Source organism: Tupaia chinensis, unplaced genomic scaffold (assembly GCF_000334495.1).
Source record: "Tupaia chinensis unplaced genomic scaffold, TupChi_1.0 Scaffold000117_2, whole genome shotgun sequence".
NCBI classification, from domain to species: domain Eukaryota; kingdom Metazoa; phylum Chordata; class Mammalia; order Scandentia; family Tupaiidae; genus Tupaia; species Tupaia belangeri.
In genome coordinates, this window is record NW_006159583.1 from 1,108,486 (window position 1) to 1,125,571 (window position 17,086).

Here is a 17,086-nt window from a genome sequence, read left to right on the forward strand (position 1 = left end):
TTTGGTGAATGAATAAGCAGATGAAGAAATGTCTCAGCAGAGGGAAGAGGATGCACAAAGGCCCAAAGACATCAAAGAACAAAGTATTTTTTAGAGCGAGGGAGGGAATCCCAAATGATGGGAGTTTGACCTATTTGTGGGCTCCTATTATATGTATCTTTTATTCAAGCTTGCAATATTTTCGATTTTTATTTTAGTTTCCCAATAGCATTTTTATGAATACAGCATTTTTTTCTCACTAATTAACATGTAAGTTACATACAGAAAAGCACATAAGTCACTAATGGAGGTTTAAAAAAAATGTTTTTAAGAGACAGGCTCCTGCTGTCAGAATCCTCCTGTCTCAGCCTCCCAGCTGGTACTACTGGCCCACATCACCATGCCTGTTTCTATTTCAGACAGGGTTTGGCTATGTTGTCTTGGCCAGTCTGAGCTCATAATCGTCCTGGCTTAGCCTCCCAAGGCACTAGCTGGGAGTGCAGACATACGCCATCATGCTGGGAGTGCAGACATATGCCATCATGCCCAGTCTTTAGGTGGGACCAGAAGTTGAACCTGGGCATCCTATGAAGTCCCAGACTGCAGAGCAAAGTGTCTTAGCAGCATGCCACTGTGGCTGTGCTTACTTTTTTCTTTTTTCTTTTTCTTTTTTTTTTTTTTTATAGTTTGAGTATACTTCTGAATCTACCACCTACATCAAAACAGAATATTTTCAGCATTAAGAAGCCTCCTTCGTGCTAAGTAACCATGGTCCATTTCCTAGTCCCTCTTGAAAGTAAATGTCACCATGATGTCTAACATCAATTAGTTTTACCTGGTTTTGAAATGTATATAAATGGAATAATGGATGTACACTCTAGAGTCTGTTTTTTCTCCTTCACGGTTATGGCTATGAAATTTCTCTATATCATTACAGTAGTAATTTGTTCATATGTATAATGGTATAATATACCAAGATATGAATATATCCCCACTTATCTATTCATTGCATTGATGAAAGACATTTGCATTACTTCCAACATGGGACTACTAAGAAGACTGAGGCTGGAAACATTGCTGCACATTTCTTTTGATGAACACAGTACTCAGTCCTGCTAAGCTTATAACCAGAATGGGTTTGTTAGTCATCAGACTGCACAAAGTGCTTGTGGGGATTTACAGTCCAACAGTAGTATATGAGTGTGTCACCTGTTCCACACTCTCACTTGAACCTATCCAATGAGTATGTAGTAGCTTCTCACTGTGGCATTAATTTGCATTTCCCTGATCACTGAGTCGACTAAATACTCACATTATCTTATGACTTTTGCCATTAAAGCTCTTTTATGAAATACACATTTTTTGGTATGGGGGATTTACAGTCCAACAGTAGTATATGAGTGTGTCACCTGTTCCACACTCTCACTTGAACCTATCCAATGAGTATGTAGTAGCTTCTCACTGTGGCATTAATTTGCATTTCCCTGATCACTGAGTCAACTAAATACTCACATTATCTTATGACTTTTGCCATTAAAGCTCTTTTATGAAATACACACTTTTTGGTATGCTTTTTTTAAAAAGAGACTTTTGCTATAGGGCACATGTGCACCTCAGAGAAAAAGAGAGAAGCAGGGAAAAAAGCAAGAAATCACCCCCTAGGATGGATAGCCATGCCACAATCCCTTCTCCTCCTTCTCCCCTTGGGATCTTGGACTTGCATGCACAAGTGCCTGGTATGAGATTTAAGTCACTGGGTCCAGGACTTGAAATGCAGTTAACCATGTGGGAGTCCAGCAATGTAACCATTACACCAACTGCTGGTCCCTTGCATGCTATTATTAAACATATTTGGCAGACCTTTCAACTATTATCAGTTTCACCTGACAAAAGAAATTAACGGGGATTAGGCACTGTTGCAGATCATTCAAGGAATTATGAAAGCCTTATATCATCCAATAAGGACTAGCCATTTTCTCCTTATTTTTCCCTACCACCAATCCTCACTCTTCTTTCAAATTAATCTGTTTATTTTCAGGGCCAGAAGATGGCATGGTGGTTAAGGCACTGGATTCCCACATGTCCTACTGCACTTTGAGTTCTGAACTTAACAGGTTGCTTTCTCACTTCTTTTTCTCTCTTTCTCTTTCTCTCTCTCTCACCCACATTGCTCTATAGCAAACGAATAATAATGATAATAAGAAGAAGAAGAAACAGTAGATGGCGTAGTGGATATGTCGCTAGACTTGATGTAGTCAAGAGCAGTTCAAAGCCATGCCAGGTGCTTGTGCATGTGCATGCATGCCCGAAGTCCTGAGAGGAAAATGGAGGAGAAGGGATTGTGGCTTGGCCATTCCCCCAGGGGGTTATTTCTCTCTTTCTGTCTCTCTTTCTGTCAAGGGCACACCCACCCTATAGCAAAAAAAACCAAACAAACAAAAAAAACTCTCTTAATAATAATAATAATAAATGAATAACAATTTTTAATCTGTTTATTCTCCCTTTGTTTTCCCTCTCTTAGCTTCCAGTCAAAGAAGGTCAATGAACAGAAACAGATCCCATTGATATTCCACATATAGTTTAATTTTAAGTTTACATAAGAGAGTCAGCCTCCCTACTTATCGGTCACGAATTTTAATTTTTTTGTTTTGCTTTTGTGTTTTTAAGTAAACAACAAAAAATGTAGCCATGCCTGCCAGTTTATTAGAAAATAAAAGGATCTATAAAATTTTAATAGGATAAATCTAAATGTCTCCTTTTTGCCAATTTATGAGATGATGTTCAGCAACACTTTAAAGGAAGATCAGAAGGAAAAAGGGGAGAAAATAGTATCTCTTTAGAAAAGAAAAATATACACGAGTGCTTGCTCTCACCTCTGTGAAAACTAAACACAGTTACATCGGGCAAAAATAAAGTGGCCATGACCTTTTTCCCTCCTCTGCGTGATTAATTACTTAATGTCCTATTAATTGGAAGATGTGGCTGAATTTCAAACACTTTCATTTTCTGTGAATATCATCCCGTACTGTAACCACCGATTAAGCTGTTCATCAAAGGTGAGCCAACAAGGTCATCTGAGCAGTATCTCCTCAGCTATTCATTATCCACTGTCGATGGTAATTAACAATGGTAACATTTCCATAAATCAATGTCTTTCTGATTATTCTCTGATGATAAACAGTCAAAATGTGTGCATCCCAGCCCACCCCCTTTAATTTTATATGAAAAATTCAGTCTAAATATACTCAGAGAAAACTCAAGTGAAAAATTTCAGTGGTTTCTTTCATTAAAATGTCCCAAGAAAATAACATTATATACCTTTGAAAGAAAAACCCAAGCCTACGCACACAGCTAAATGAGTCTGCTGACAACACTGGGATCAAACTTAAGAAGGTGTCAAGCACATAATGCCACTTTATTCCAATGTGAAGGAAATAATGGCTTGGTTCAACCTAAAACATAACCACTTGACTACTTAGCCATAGGAAATGACCGTGGCTTAGCCATTTCAAATAAAAATTCGATTTATTTCATTCTACTAGCAAAGTAAATATAACAAGGTGGACCAACTTCACATAGGATGCATTTACTCGATTCATTTACAACCCAAGCTTTAGAAAGTTAACTTTTAGGTTTGGACTTAGTTTCTTTGTATACTTATGAGATATTGTTTAATTTTTGGTTTTGTAAGTCATATTAATTAGAACACTGACAGATACTATTACTGTAATTTGAATCATGGTCCCTGAACATTCAGATGTGGAGCCACTGTAACAACAAACTTGATGTAATTATTATGTTAAAGATTGAAGTCGCTGGAGTAGATGAATGAGCAGTTCAGGTAAGGCCCTTAGGTTGGAGTCCTCTTGGATTTATAAACAGAGAGAATGAGAGAGGGACAGACAGGGAACACAGATCATGCTCTCTCCACATGCATCTGCCCTGCTCCTATCTGCTTGTTGGCCATGTTGTCATGTAGCAGGTCTAATGCCTTTGGCCTTTCCAGTCACCAGTGTCATGAATCCAGTAACCTTCTATGTTTAATGTACCCAGTCTCAGATATTTCTGTAAGCAACACAATAACATACCTAGACAACTACTAATAACATTTTCTTCAACTACCAAAACTGACAATTTTGCCTCTACTAGCTATGTTTAGTATTGTAATACATTTTCTTCAACTACCAAAACTGACAATTTCGCCTCTACTAGCTATGTTTAATATTGTAATACTTGGGGCCAGTAGGTTGTGTGGCGGTTAAGGATGCTGGACTCCCACGTGGCTGACCGCAACTTGCATCCCAGACATGGCAGCTTGCTTTCTCCCTTTCCCTCTCTCTCTCCTTCTCTTGCTCTCTCGTTCTGTCCCCCTCTGGTCAAATTAAAATAAATAAATAAATAAATAAAATTAAAATAACTCTTCAAAAAAATATTGTCACACTTAAAAGCAAAAGACCTTCTGATTTTGTATAAAAAAATCACTATAAACCCTGAAGGCACTTGAAAAAAATCCATAAAAAATGGAAATAAAGTATTAATTTTGATACAGAGCAAATTATGAAATCTATGCAGTTTTTTCATAGTACATGTTTTCTTTTAAAGACTCCTTGTATTTAAAATAATCATAATCAAAATAATAAAATTATATTTGAAACCTGAATAATTAGAAATAGGCAATCAGCACAATTACATTATATACAGCATTTTAATAATATGATTATATATCATATATACATGATTATATATAATTATATACTATTGGGTGTCAGTAAAGTCAACAAATATTTGCAGAAAAAAAGACATCATGATTTTCCCAACAACTGAATATATATTTATGGATCGCGTTCTAAATTTTGAAAGAAAAATAGTTTGTTATTTTTTATTATTGTTATATTTTATCATATATATATAAAACATTATTGTTTTTATTCCTATTAATATAATTTTATTATATTTATTGTTATATTTTTAATTCCTATTTATATTGAAAATTTTTACCAATGACTAAATTATTGCTAAACATATATGCACAGAACCTAGAATTAACTTGAAATTAATATGTAGAATTCAAAGCATATTAGTCCAATATTGTATGAAACTATATGCATATATTGATTTCTTGTATTAATACAGTTTAGTAGCACAAAAATTAGATTATAACAAGTTATTGATGTTACATCTAAAATAAGAAAATACTATACATTCCCAAGTCACGCCCTCAACTGAGTAATTCTCACCTTGAGGCATCTCAGGGGGTAGATAATGAGGCTCTTGAGCACTAACGTGTACCCATTCAAAGTCATCGTACAGGTCCTGGTGGTAATCACATGCCCCTGGACCATCATCGAAAGTGCAGCCGCCTAGAAAAGAAAAGACCACTATTATACTCTACACAGACTGTCTATAAACAGAGAAAGTGCTCACAGAAAACAAAATGTTATATGGAAATAAGGAATGTGGTATTAATAATTTCAATCACTATTCTCTTTAAATTTTCACAGAAAAAGAAATTTCAGTTAGAACCAGATACTGGCACAGCAGTAAAATGCAACATTCTGTGAGGCAATCCCACATGCAAAGGTTGACAGTTCACGTCCAGAAACCTCCCTGTGTATTTAGTCACTCAGGCTGGCTGGGGCTTGGAATGGATCACAGTGTTAAGACCATTTTGAGTGTACTATTTTTCTTTCTCTATCTCTCACTCATGAAAAAAAAAAATTAAAACTTTCATTGAAAAATAATTTCATCAGTATATTCTGTTTCAATAATAAACCAGTTTGAGGGACCAGCAGTTAGCATAATGGCTATGTCGCTGAACTCCCATGTAACCAACTGCAGCTTGAGTCCCAGACCTGGTGGCTTAAACGCGCCAGGTGCTTGTGCATGCGTGCACAAGATCCCAAGAGGAGAATGTTGGAAAAGGGATTGCAGTGTAACCATCCCCCCTGGGGGGTGAGTTCTCGCTTTCTATCTCTCTGTCTCTCTCTGTCTTTCTGGCAAGCACACGCATCATATAGCAAAAACCTCTCCAAAATAATAATAAGAAGAAGAAGCCAGTTTGAGCCTAAGAAGAAAAGCTAAGGCATAGATTCCAAATTATTAAAAATAATAGAAGATGTGGCCCAGCCATGATGGTTGGTGTGTACTTCTAAAAATAATAAAAGATGTTTGTAGGGTGAGGCTTTCCTGAAATAAACAAACCTCTTAGGTTTATACCATGGAGAGTGTGAATTCACCAGAGAGAGAGAGAGACCATGAGAGGGAAAGTGAGAAATAACTTCTCCCCCAAGGGAGATTGTCTTACCACAATCCCTTCTCCTCCACTTTCCTCTCAGATTTTTGGGCATGTGTGTACACACGCCCAGTGTGATTTTCCAGGTGGGGCTTGAACCATGGTCAGCCATGGGGGAATCCAACACTTCAACCACCACTCCACCTGCTGGCCCCCCTAAATAGTTTTAAACTACTCTAGCAGGGAGCAGGAGAGGAAGGAAACAAATGAAAATTATTTTTTAATATCTGTCTTGTAAAATTCCTTACTTTAAAAGAAATCATCAAAATCTATTCATAATAGCAAATGACACCAGTAACGCTATAAAGGGCCTTAGGTGCTTGAGGTTTATGATATACTCTTTCTTAGTTTATTCAGATTACTTTCATATACAATTATGATTTTAAAAGGGAGAAGGGCTGGTCTCATGGGCTAGTGGTTAAGGGAGGTGGATTCCACATTCCAACCACAGTTCAAATCCTGGTCCCAGAGAATGAAAAACCACACTGGGCACATATGCACACATACCCAAAATTCTGACAGGAGGCAGCAATAGAAGAGAAGGGACTGTGACATGACTATGCCACATGAGGGGTTCTTTCTTTCTCCGCATCTGTCTGTCTGTCTGTCTCTCTCTCTCTGCCCCCCCATCCTTCCCTATCCCCCACTCCCAGTCTCTCTCTCTCTCCCCCTTCTCTCTCTCTCTCCCCCCCTCCTCCCTCTGGCTAGTGCACATGCCCTCTGGAAATAAATAAAATAAAAATAAAAGGAGGGGAATGGAGGCAAAAAATGATCAGATTAGCCTATAATTACTCTTACCACTTCCACTTGATTTAATAACCTGCTTTCCTAAATGGTGGCAGTCTTTCCCCTTTATATCATTTTTATTTTGAGCTTTGTTTTCAGTGGTAATTCTATGGCAGAAGTAGAATGATTGCTTTTGCTTATTAACCTGTATATACAGGCACACAGAACTCAACCTATTTATTCAAATCATGAAAATAAGAACTAGTCTATATGTCTAATCTTGAAAGAAAATGGATTAGAACTAATGAAAATCCAACAGTGGGGTTTAATGAGAAAAACCAATAACCTATCTCCTTTCAAATACCTTATTTGTTTAGTTTCCATGGGGACCTTTGTGAAGAAACCCAGCAAATTTTCTGACCAAGGGACAGGCTAGGAAGAGCTAAACTTCAGCCTGTAAAGTCTACTCAATTTTTTTTTAAATGAACTCTTTTGCTCATCAAAAATACGGCAATTTGAATATGAATGACAGTTACATTCCTCAGAGTTGCAAGAGGGGCCAGTGTCACAGGCAAAGAAGGCGAGAACAGAGATGTCCAGATGACACTATCATCCTAAACTCTTTTTCAAAAGCAGAATATATTGTCAGTATCCTTGAGTCACTTTTATGACTATACCAATCCACCAGCTGAAACCTTAATATTGTCTTTTAAATATGCTTAAAAATAGCCCCTTTAGAAATGCTCTCATGAAAAATAATGTACTTTCTAATTTAAAACTAATCAATGAAAGGAGGTTGCGAGGAAATACATCTTCACATAGCAAGGGGAAAGTATTTCCTCAAAATACAATTTGCTTCTGCAACCCTAAAATTACATACTGCTCTGTAACACAAATCTTCTTCTGGGCCCCCAATACCCTTTACAACAGTGTGAGGGTCCTTTGTATATAAATTTAAACTGCCAGTGAAACCTGCACTGACTCATTTCGAAGATGAATGGCCTTAATTGCTGTCCTTCATAGCCATTGTTGGACTCAGGAATCCTGATTAGCAACAACAACTAGGAGTAGCTACACAAAATAACTGGGTCACCCCCTGCCATTAGTTGCACATCACTGCCACAACAGAAATCTCTCTCTGTCTTTCTGGCAAGCACACGCATCATATAGCAAAAACCTCTCCAAAATAATAATAAGAAGAAGAAGCCAGTTTGAGCCTAAGAAGAAAAGCTAAGGCACAGATTCCAAATTATTAAAAATAATAGAAGATGTGGCCCAGCCATGATGGTTGGTGTGTACTTCTAAAAATAATAAAAGATGTTTGTAGGGTGAGGCTTTCCTGAAATAAACAAACCTCTTAGGTTTATACCATGGAGAGTGTGAATTCACCAGAGAGAGAGAGAGACCATGAGAGGGAAAGTGAGAAATAACTTCTCCCCCAAGGGAGATTGTCTTACCACAATCCCTTCTCCTCCACTTTCCTCTCAGATTTTTGGGCATGTGTGTACACACGCCCAGTGTGATTTTCCAGGTGGGGCTTGAACCATGGTCAGTCATGGGGGAATCCAACACTTCAACCACCACTCCACCTGCTGGCCCCCCTAAATAGTTTTAAACTACTCTAGCAGGGAGCAGGAGAGGAAGGAAACAAATGAAAATTATTTTTTAATATCTGTCTTGTAAAATTCCTTACTTTAAAAGAAATCATCAAAATCTATTCATAATAGCAAATGACACCAGTAACGCTATAAAGGGCCTTAGGTGCTTGAGGTTTATGATATACTCTTTCTTAGTTTATTCAGATTACTTTCATATACAATTATGATTTTAAAAGGGAGAAGGGCTGGTCTCATGGGCTAGTGGTTAAGGGAGGTGGATTCCACATTCCAACCACAGTTCAAATCCTGGTCCCAGAGAATGAAAAACCACACTGGGCACATATGCACACATACCCAAAATTCTGACAGGAGGCAGCAATAGAAGAGAAGGGACTGTGACATGACTATGCCACATGAGGGGTTCTTTCTTTCTCCGCATCTGTCTGTCTGTCTGTCTCTCTCTCTCTGCCCCCACATCCTTCCCTATCCCCCACTCCCAGTCTCTCTCTCTCTCCCCCTTCTCTCTCTCTCTCCCCCCCTCCTCCCTCTGGCTAGTGCACATGCCCTCTGGAAATAAATAAAATAAAAATAAAAGGAGGGGAATGGAGGCAAAAAATGATCAGATTAGCCTATAATTACTCTTACCACTTCCACTTGATTTAATAACCTGCTTTCCTAAATGGTGGCAGTCTTTCCCCTTTATATCATTTTTATTTTGAGCTTTGTTTTCAGTGGTAATTCTATGGCAGAAGTAGAATGATTGCTTTTGCTTATTAACCTGTATATACAGGCACACAGAACTCAACCTATTTATTCAAATCATGAAAATAAGAACTAGTCTATATGTCTAATCTTGAAAGAAAATGGATTAGAACTAATGAAAATCCAACAGTGGGGTTTAATGAGAAAAACCAATAACCTATCTCCTTTCAAATACCTTATTTGTTTAGTTTCCATGGGGACCTTTGTGAAGAAACCCAGCAAATTTTCTGACCAAGGGACAGGCTAGGAAGAGCTAAACTTCAGCCTGTAAAGTCTACTCAATTTTTTTTTAAATGAACTCTTTTGCTCATCAAAAATACGGCAATTTGAATATGAATGACAGTTACATTCCTCAGAGTTGCAAGAGGGGCCAGTGTCACAGGCAAAGAAGGCGAGAACAGAGATGTCCAGATGACACTATCATCCTAAACTCTTTTTCAAAAGCAGAATATATTGTCAGTATCCTTGAGTCACTTTTATGACTATACCAATCCACCAGCTGAAACCTTAATATTGTCTTTTAAATATGCTTAAAAATAGCCCCTTTAGAAATGCTCTCATGAAAAATAATGTACTTTCTAATTTAAAACTAATCAATGAAAGGAGGTTGCGAGGAAATACATCTTCACATAGCAAGGGGAAAGTATTTCCTCAAAATACAATTTGCTTCTGCAACCCTAAAATTACATACTGCTCTGTAACACAAATCTTCTTCTGGGCCCCCAATACCCTTTACAACAGTGTGAGGGTCCTTTGTATATAAATTTAAACTGCCAGTGAAACCTGCACTGACTCATTTCGAAGATGAATGGCCTTAATTGCTGTCCTTCATAGCCATTGTTGGACTCAGGAATCCTGATTAGCAACAACAACTAGGAGTAGCTACACAAAATAACTGGGTCACCCCCTGCCATTAGTTGCACATCACTGCCACAACAGAAAGGTGTCAAGGGACTTGAAAATCAGTAGTGGTCTATTTGATTGGAGTAATAAGATTTTTTTTTAAAGATGAGTGTTTGAATTAGAGTTTATAATAAATTCTAACCCAAGAGATACCATGTATCTATTAATCATATATATAGCAGACTCACAAATCTTTGGTAAAAGATTTTAATACATCTTTTTATAAGAATTTTCTATTATCAGGCCAGCATGTGGCATGGAGGTTAAGGCAGCTGGATCACCCATGACTGACTAAGAGGTTCAAGTCCCATACCCAGGAGCTTTGGGCATGGATGCCTAAAAATATCTAGATGAGAATGGAGGGCAGAGACATGGCCATCCTCCAGGGAGGTTATTTTTCTCTCTCTCTCTCTCTGTCTCTCCTTGATAAATGTATATGCCATATAGCAAAACTAAATTTATAAATAAAAAGAACTGGAGTCAGCAAGTTTCACAGTGGTTAAGGTGCTAGACTCTCACATGGCCAATGACAGTTTGAGTCCCAGACCTCGCAGCTTGAAACTCATGCTGGGCATATGTGTTTGCATGCCCAAAATCCCAAGGGGAGAATGGAGGAGAAGAGATTGCAGTGTGGGCATTCTCCCAGAGGGTGATGTCTTGCCTTCTGCCTCTGTGTCAGAGCACACACAGCCCTTAGCAAAAATCTCGTTTAATGGTATACTGGAGTAGATGATAGGAAACAGGACTGAGTTTGAGGAATAAAAGTAATCAGTGTGTTATGTGGGATAAAAATGACCATATGCCCAAAATCTAAAGAATGCAAATGAATTGGCCACCTACATCCAAGTTAGTTAGGGGAGACTTCACTGAGCTTCCTCCAGCAAGAATGAGTAAAGTCATGCCAAACACAGAAATGCCGGAATAGAAATGGGATTATATTTTGAGAAAACACAAGAGAACAAATGCATCCAATGAACATTCTATGTTGGAGAATTTCAAGTAATTCTATATAATGAATGTAAACATCATGAAATGCACAAGGCGGCAATAAACTAAATGTGGAAGATTTTTAATGCCATAGAAACAATTTATATTTGCTCGACAATTGTATTGAAAACATGAAAGGATTTTATCCAACATTGTGACCCAACTCAAATCACTAAATAATAATTCTACAACAGCAGCTAACTAGAATTTCAAGAGGAATGAGGGAAAGTGGATATAGACAATTTGGTTCAACCTTACAGACAGAGCACATAGTACGTCTTGAGTTAATTCCATCATAAAAAGTCTCTACTGACCATTTAAGATGCGCTAGAAAGCCCTAAACACAAAGGTTTCTGTTATTCATATTCATCTATATACATGTTTCTCAGTTTGAAATTTCTTTTATATATACAGTATCACCATCTATTTAAATTAGAAATACCATAGCAAGGTTCTAATTCAAAAGGAAACACATAGCTCATGAATGTCAAGTTTCACAGAGATGGAGGGCAGAACAGGAAGCAATACTGAATTTCTGTTCAAGAAATTTAGTTAGGCAGAGGGGAAGGAAAATGAGCAAGGAAATATCTTTCATTTTCAGTTGTTACATTTGCTACTGGTGAGAAACCTACAATGAGTAGCTGCAAATCATGCCAGAATAATGGTGACCACAGTTCCTTGACCCTTGGAGGAAAATTACTTTTGAAGAGCATTTCACAGATTGCTAATTCCTCTATGCCAACCAATCAGCTAAGAGACAGATCCATCATGGCAATGGTCCACTTCCCCTATGGCAAGCCACTTAAGGGCTTTGCAACGTTCACCTGAAAATAAAAATCAAGCTGATGTAGACTTGTCAGAATTTTTTTTTTTCTCTATTTGTAGGCTGCTCACAGAAAGCACAGGTCTTAAGTAACAGTAGATGCCAAAAGGTAACAATAACAAAAAAAATTAAAAAATAGTCCTGGCCCCAGAGTTATATTTCCTAAACATTAACGTTTAGAAATTTTTGAGTGCTTATTTAGAGCCTAGAAGTTACACGAAAGAACATGGAAATAAAGACTCTTTCTGTAAAAAATCAAAAAGTAATGAACACTAAACTCAAATCACTTCTGAATAAATAAAACTTTTCAATAAAACTTAGGGTCAGGTTAATTTAAACAAAGTTGAACTGGAGAAAAATAGTCAATAATGCACTGGACAGCTGCAAACATTTCGTAAAGAGCAGTCTTTAAAAGGATATTATACCAAGATCATCCATGTTCTCTTCTCCAAGGCATCTATGTACACTTTCTTTTTTGAGTATAATATAGCCAGAAATGAATAGAATTGTCATGGTTCTTTACTGTTTGGAAAGAATAAGCTTCATTTGGTAAAAGATACAAACCATTTTCTTTTTGTTCTATTTAATCATTTGTAATAAAGAGGGTTTTAAAAGAGGAATGTCCTCAACAAAATAATGTTGGCAAATGTAATATCATTAACATATCCTCAAAATGGATGAATGAACCTCTTTAAATCATGAAGTAAGCAGTGATACGCAAATTTGTTTATTTAAGTGACCAACTTGAAATGTCCTTTCTTCCATTTAGGACAGAGAATGATTAATACATGTCACATTAGGACACACGCAATTCTAAGTTAAACTAACTCTGAGTAGGTCATTTTCATCTATGCTAATCGGAAACCATAATACAAATTTACTGGTATCATTTCCAAAACTCATGACAAAGAAGCCAATGTTTCACAAAATAAATAAATTAATTAAATAAATTAAAAAGGAACTTATTACTAAATATTCTAAGCATGATTCCAATTACAATATAAATATTGTTTTTTCCCAGAAAAATATCTTACCAGAAAGTGTCAAACTGATACTTTTAAATAAATTTCCTATTTCTACTAAAAAATACTGGGGTATCATTGATTTTTTTTTTCTGTTTTTAAATCTAACTTTTGGGAATATTAAAAGTCCAAGTAAGGGGAACAGCAGAGGGCATAATGGTTACATTACTGAACTCCCACATAGTTGACCACAGTTCGAGTCCCAGACCCAGCAGCAGCAAACTCACACCAAGCATGGGTACATATGTGCCCAAAATCCTGGGAGGAAGATGGAGGAGAAGGGATTGTGATATGGCCATCCCTTGCCAGGGTGTGATTTCTAACTTTCTGTCTCCCTGTCTCTCTCCATCTCTCCTGCAAGCACACATGCCCTATAGGAGAAATCTCTCTTAAAAATAAAACAAACAAAAAGAAAAAGTACAAGTAAGAACTGATAAACCATGTTCGATGTTCAAGGAGTTTGCATCTGCTCTAAAGATAAGTAACACTTTTTTCAACTTAAGAATTCAAATTATGGTAGCAAAAAAATTCAAGTAGATGCAAAAAAGATATGTAAATGTATGAGTCACTAGTCACATTATACTGCTCTGGTTCAATACCAGAGAAAAATCTACAGGAAGAATACTAAGAATTTATGAGTGTGTGTGTGTGTGTGTGTGTGTGTGTGTGTGTGTGTGTTGCTTTTTTTTTTTCCAGGATAACTACTTCAGATACAGCCAAAAAATTTGTTTCCTAGCTTGTAGGTAATTAGTATATAAAAACATTATTTGAGTAAAACTCCATAAAGAAAATTATACATTTTTGAAAATCCCACCATTTTTCATTTGTAATTTGACAGAGGGCACATGTGCCTGACAAAGTGAGGAAGAGGCAAATGTCAAACTCCAATCCCTTCCTTTGTCCATCTTCTCAGAATTTGAGGAAATTGCTGGGACCAGCAAATGGTGTAATGGTTACATTGCTGAACTCCCACATAATCGACTGCAGTTCAAGTCCCAGACTCAGAAGCTTAAACTAACGTTGGGTGCATGTGTATGTGTGTGCCCAAGATCCTAAGAGGAGAATGGAGGAGAAGGAATTGTGGTATGGCCATGCCCCCAGGAGGTGATTTCTCACTCTCTATCTCTTTCTCTATCTCTCCAGTGAGGGCATTAACCCTACAATGAAAGTCTCTCTTTTTAAAAAAAAAAAAGAATTTGAAGAATTGCACATGCATCTGACATGATTTCCACTCCATGGGGTCCAGGACTCAGACCTCAAGATCAGCCAAGTGGGATTCACCTTCCTTAACCACCAAGCCACGGTCTGGTCCAAGACTCATCATTTATTGAAAGGGAGAAATAACTTAAAGATGATAGAAGAAGCTATTTCAAACATAACCGTTAATTATCTATATAAACCCATAGGGTTGCATCTCTAGCACAGAATACACACACACACACACACACACACACATATATATTTATAGTGTGTGTGTTTGTGCTTGTGTGTGTGTGTGTGCATGTTTATGTGCATATGGTTTTATCTATCTATCTATATAGGGTGTGCATGTGTATACATATGTATATGTGTGTATATGTATATGTATATGTGTATATATATGTATACATATATATCTAAAAATGTATATATGTATATATGTGTGTATATATTTATATCTATATATACTTATATAGATATATATGTATGTTTGTATACACATAGGTATAGATACACACACACACACACATATACCAAGAATACTTAGCTGGTACAACTTTCATTCAAATTATCTGAAATTTTATGTAAACATTATACTCCCAGTGAGTAATCATCATTCAGTAAGACTGAATTAATCAAGATGTAATAAGTCTAATTTCACTCCACTTCATCTTTGCAAAGAAATAATATTAAAATCAGGGCCAGCAAGTGACATAATGGTTATATTGCTGGACTCCAACGTAGTTGCCTGCAGTTCGAGTCCCGGATCCAGCAGTTTAAACTCAATCCGGGAACATGTATATGTGTGCCCAAGACCCCAAGAGGAGAATGGAGAAGAAGGGATTGCAGTGTGGCCATCCACCCTGGAGGCTGATTTCTCACTTTCTGTCTCTCTGTCCCTCTCTGTCTTTCCAGTGAGTGCATGTGCTCTATAGCAAAAAACACTCCAAAAATAAATAAATAAATAAATAATATAATATTAAAATCTCCTAAAGGTCAATTAACAAGGCTTAAGAAACTTTACAGAACAGGGACATGCCATCCACTTAGGGGGCAGAAAACAGACTGTGAATCTAGACACAGCATGAAGTGATGGCTAAATATATACATAAGCATTGCTATTTTACTTCTTTGAGCATCAATTTCCTCAAGATAATAGCAGCCACAGTACAACAGTGAAAAGATTAGTAATAATGCTTGTGAAGCCCCTAACGCTCAACAAATTATTTTTTAAAAGCACCCTTATTTTTTCATGTTTCATTCTTCGTAGTTCATTGTATATCCTGTACAGATACAATCCCATGCATATATTGATATTTAATGGCTAAGACAAAATAAGAGAAACTTGTTTCTAATTGACCTAGAAAAAATAAGAGAATTTATTTACCAATATTACCATATTAACAAAACTAATTGTCCATGAACACCCATCAGATATGCCTTCGACAAGTTAGAAAACACCTTCCTTTAGATCAGGAATCAACAGACGTTCTATAAAAGGCAGTGAGTATTTTAGACTTTGTGAGCCATACGTTTTTTTTATCTTTTTTAAAGGTTTTTGCCATAGTAATTTCTGTCCCACTTACATGTCTATTACGTTTTTTTTATCTTTTTTAAAGGTTTTTTGCCATAGTCATTTCTGTCCCCTTTATATGTCTATTATCTTCACAGCAAGGACGTAGCCACAGAGAAAAGCCTAACAAATAGGCAAGGTTATATAGGAATACAACATTATTTCAAAATTGGCTGCAGGCCAAATTTGGCACTTGGGCCACAGTGCACTCTGATTTTAAGAATTCTTTAGAACTTAGGTAGGACCTAGTCTGGTTAAAAGCTGACAACCAAGGGTCTTTTACTTCTGTGTCATTTCCATATGACTATTTTCTAGAAGCCTGATCCAGAAATAAAGTCTGATGATGCCATTAACTGAGAAGTAAATCAGTTGTCTAGCTGGACAGCAGTAGAAGTCAGAAACTGAGACAATGGGAGAGCAAGAGGCACTCTGAAGGTCATGGAGTCCAAATGCCTGCAACCTGTGAGACCACAAAGGGAAAACATTTTACCCAGTAACTCGGTATATTTCTGCAGAAGTGCATATAAATCATCTCCTATTATGGATCGCTGGTTTAGAGATCTTTTCCTAAGTGAAATGAAGAATAGTGTGAATCAGTGAAGCAGGCATTAAAATAAAAGAAGCCAGCAATCCTTTGTCTCCAGTACCTGTGGTCACATGACATGGGAGTAGAGGGCCTAGAAAGATAGGTGTGAGCAAATGCAAATCTTTTTACCTAATTTTCAGATTTCAGGCACCACATGAAATCCAAAAAGAAGTTTCTGCGACCTGGGCAGTCCAGACAGTATGCATGTGACTTCATTCAAGCTCATTATGGAACTAAAGGATGATTACAGGCGAAACTTCCATAGAAATGATTTCACAGATAGAAAAGGGTTTATTAAAATGTAAAAGGAACATTACCAGTGAGATGTATCTTGCAGCAGGGGGAAAAGAAATGCCCAGGGTCACAGAGCAAGAAAGTATCAGAGCCAGGATTTGAGCCTAGGCAATATCAGTTCATTAAACACTACACTAAATGGCTTCTCAAAATTACGCAGTTTTACACATTTTCAGAATCATCCAGGACCGTTCTCTCCATTGGGAACAGCCTTGATATATTAGTCAACAGCAAGCAAGTTCCCCTTCCCACACATACAACGGCATAGTAACATCGCAACCTGCAAAAACAAAATGCAGTAAGCTCTGAACCACGTATGTCAAAGTCTCTCAGGCATTCCT

General features: G+C 37.1%; 1 protein-coding gene across 5 annotated transcripts in view; it reads right to left on the reverse strand.

Moving 5' to 3' along the window:
• Nucleotides 1–17,086, reverse strand: part of PTPRK (protein tyrosine phosphatase receptor type K) — a 665,572-nt gene that overhangs the window by 492,011 nt on the left and 156,475 nt on the right. For all 5 annotated transcript variants that reach the window (XM_006144267.3, XM_006144266.3, XM_006144265.3 and 2 more), the window contains exon 2: nucleotides 5,217–5,339. In XM_006144267.3, the coding sequence (XP_006144329.1) occupies nucleotides 5,217–5,339 (123 nt within the window). The remainder of the gene's footprint in view (nucleotides 1–5,216; nucleotides 5,340–17,086) is intronic.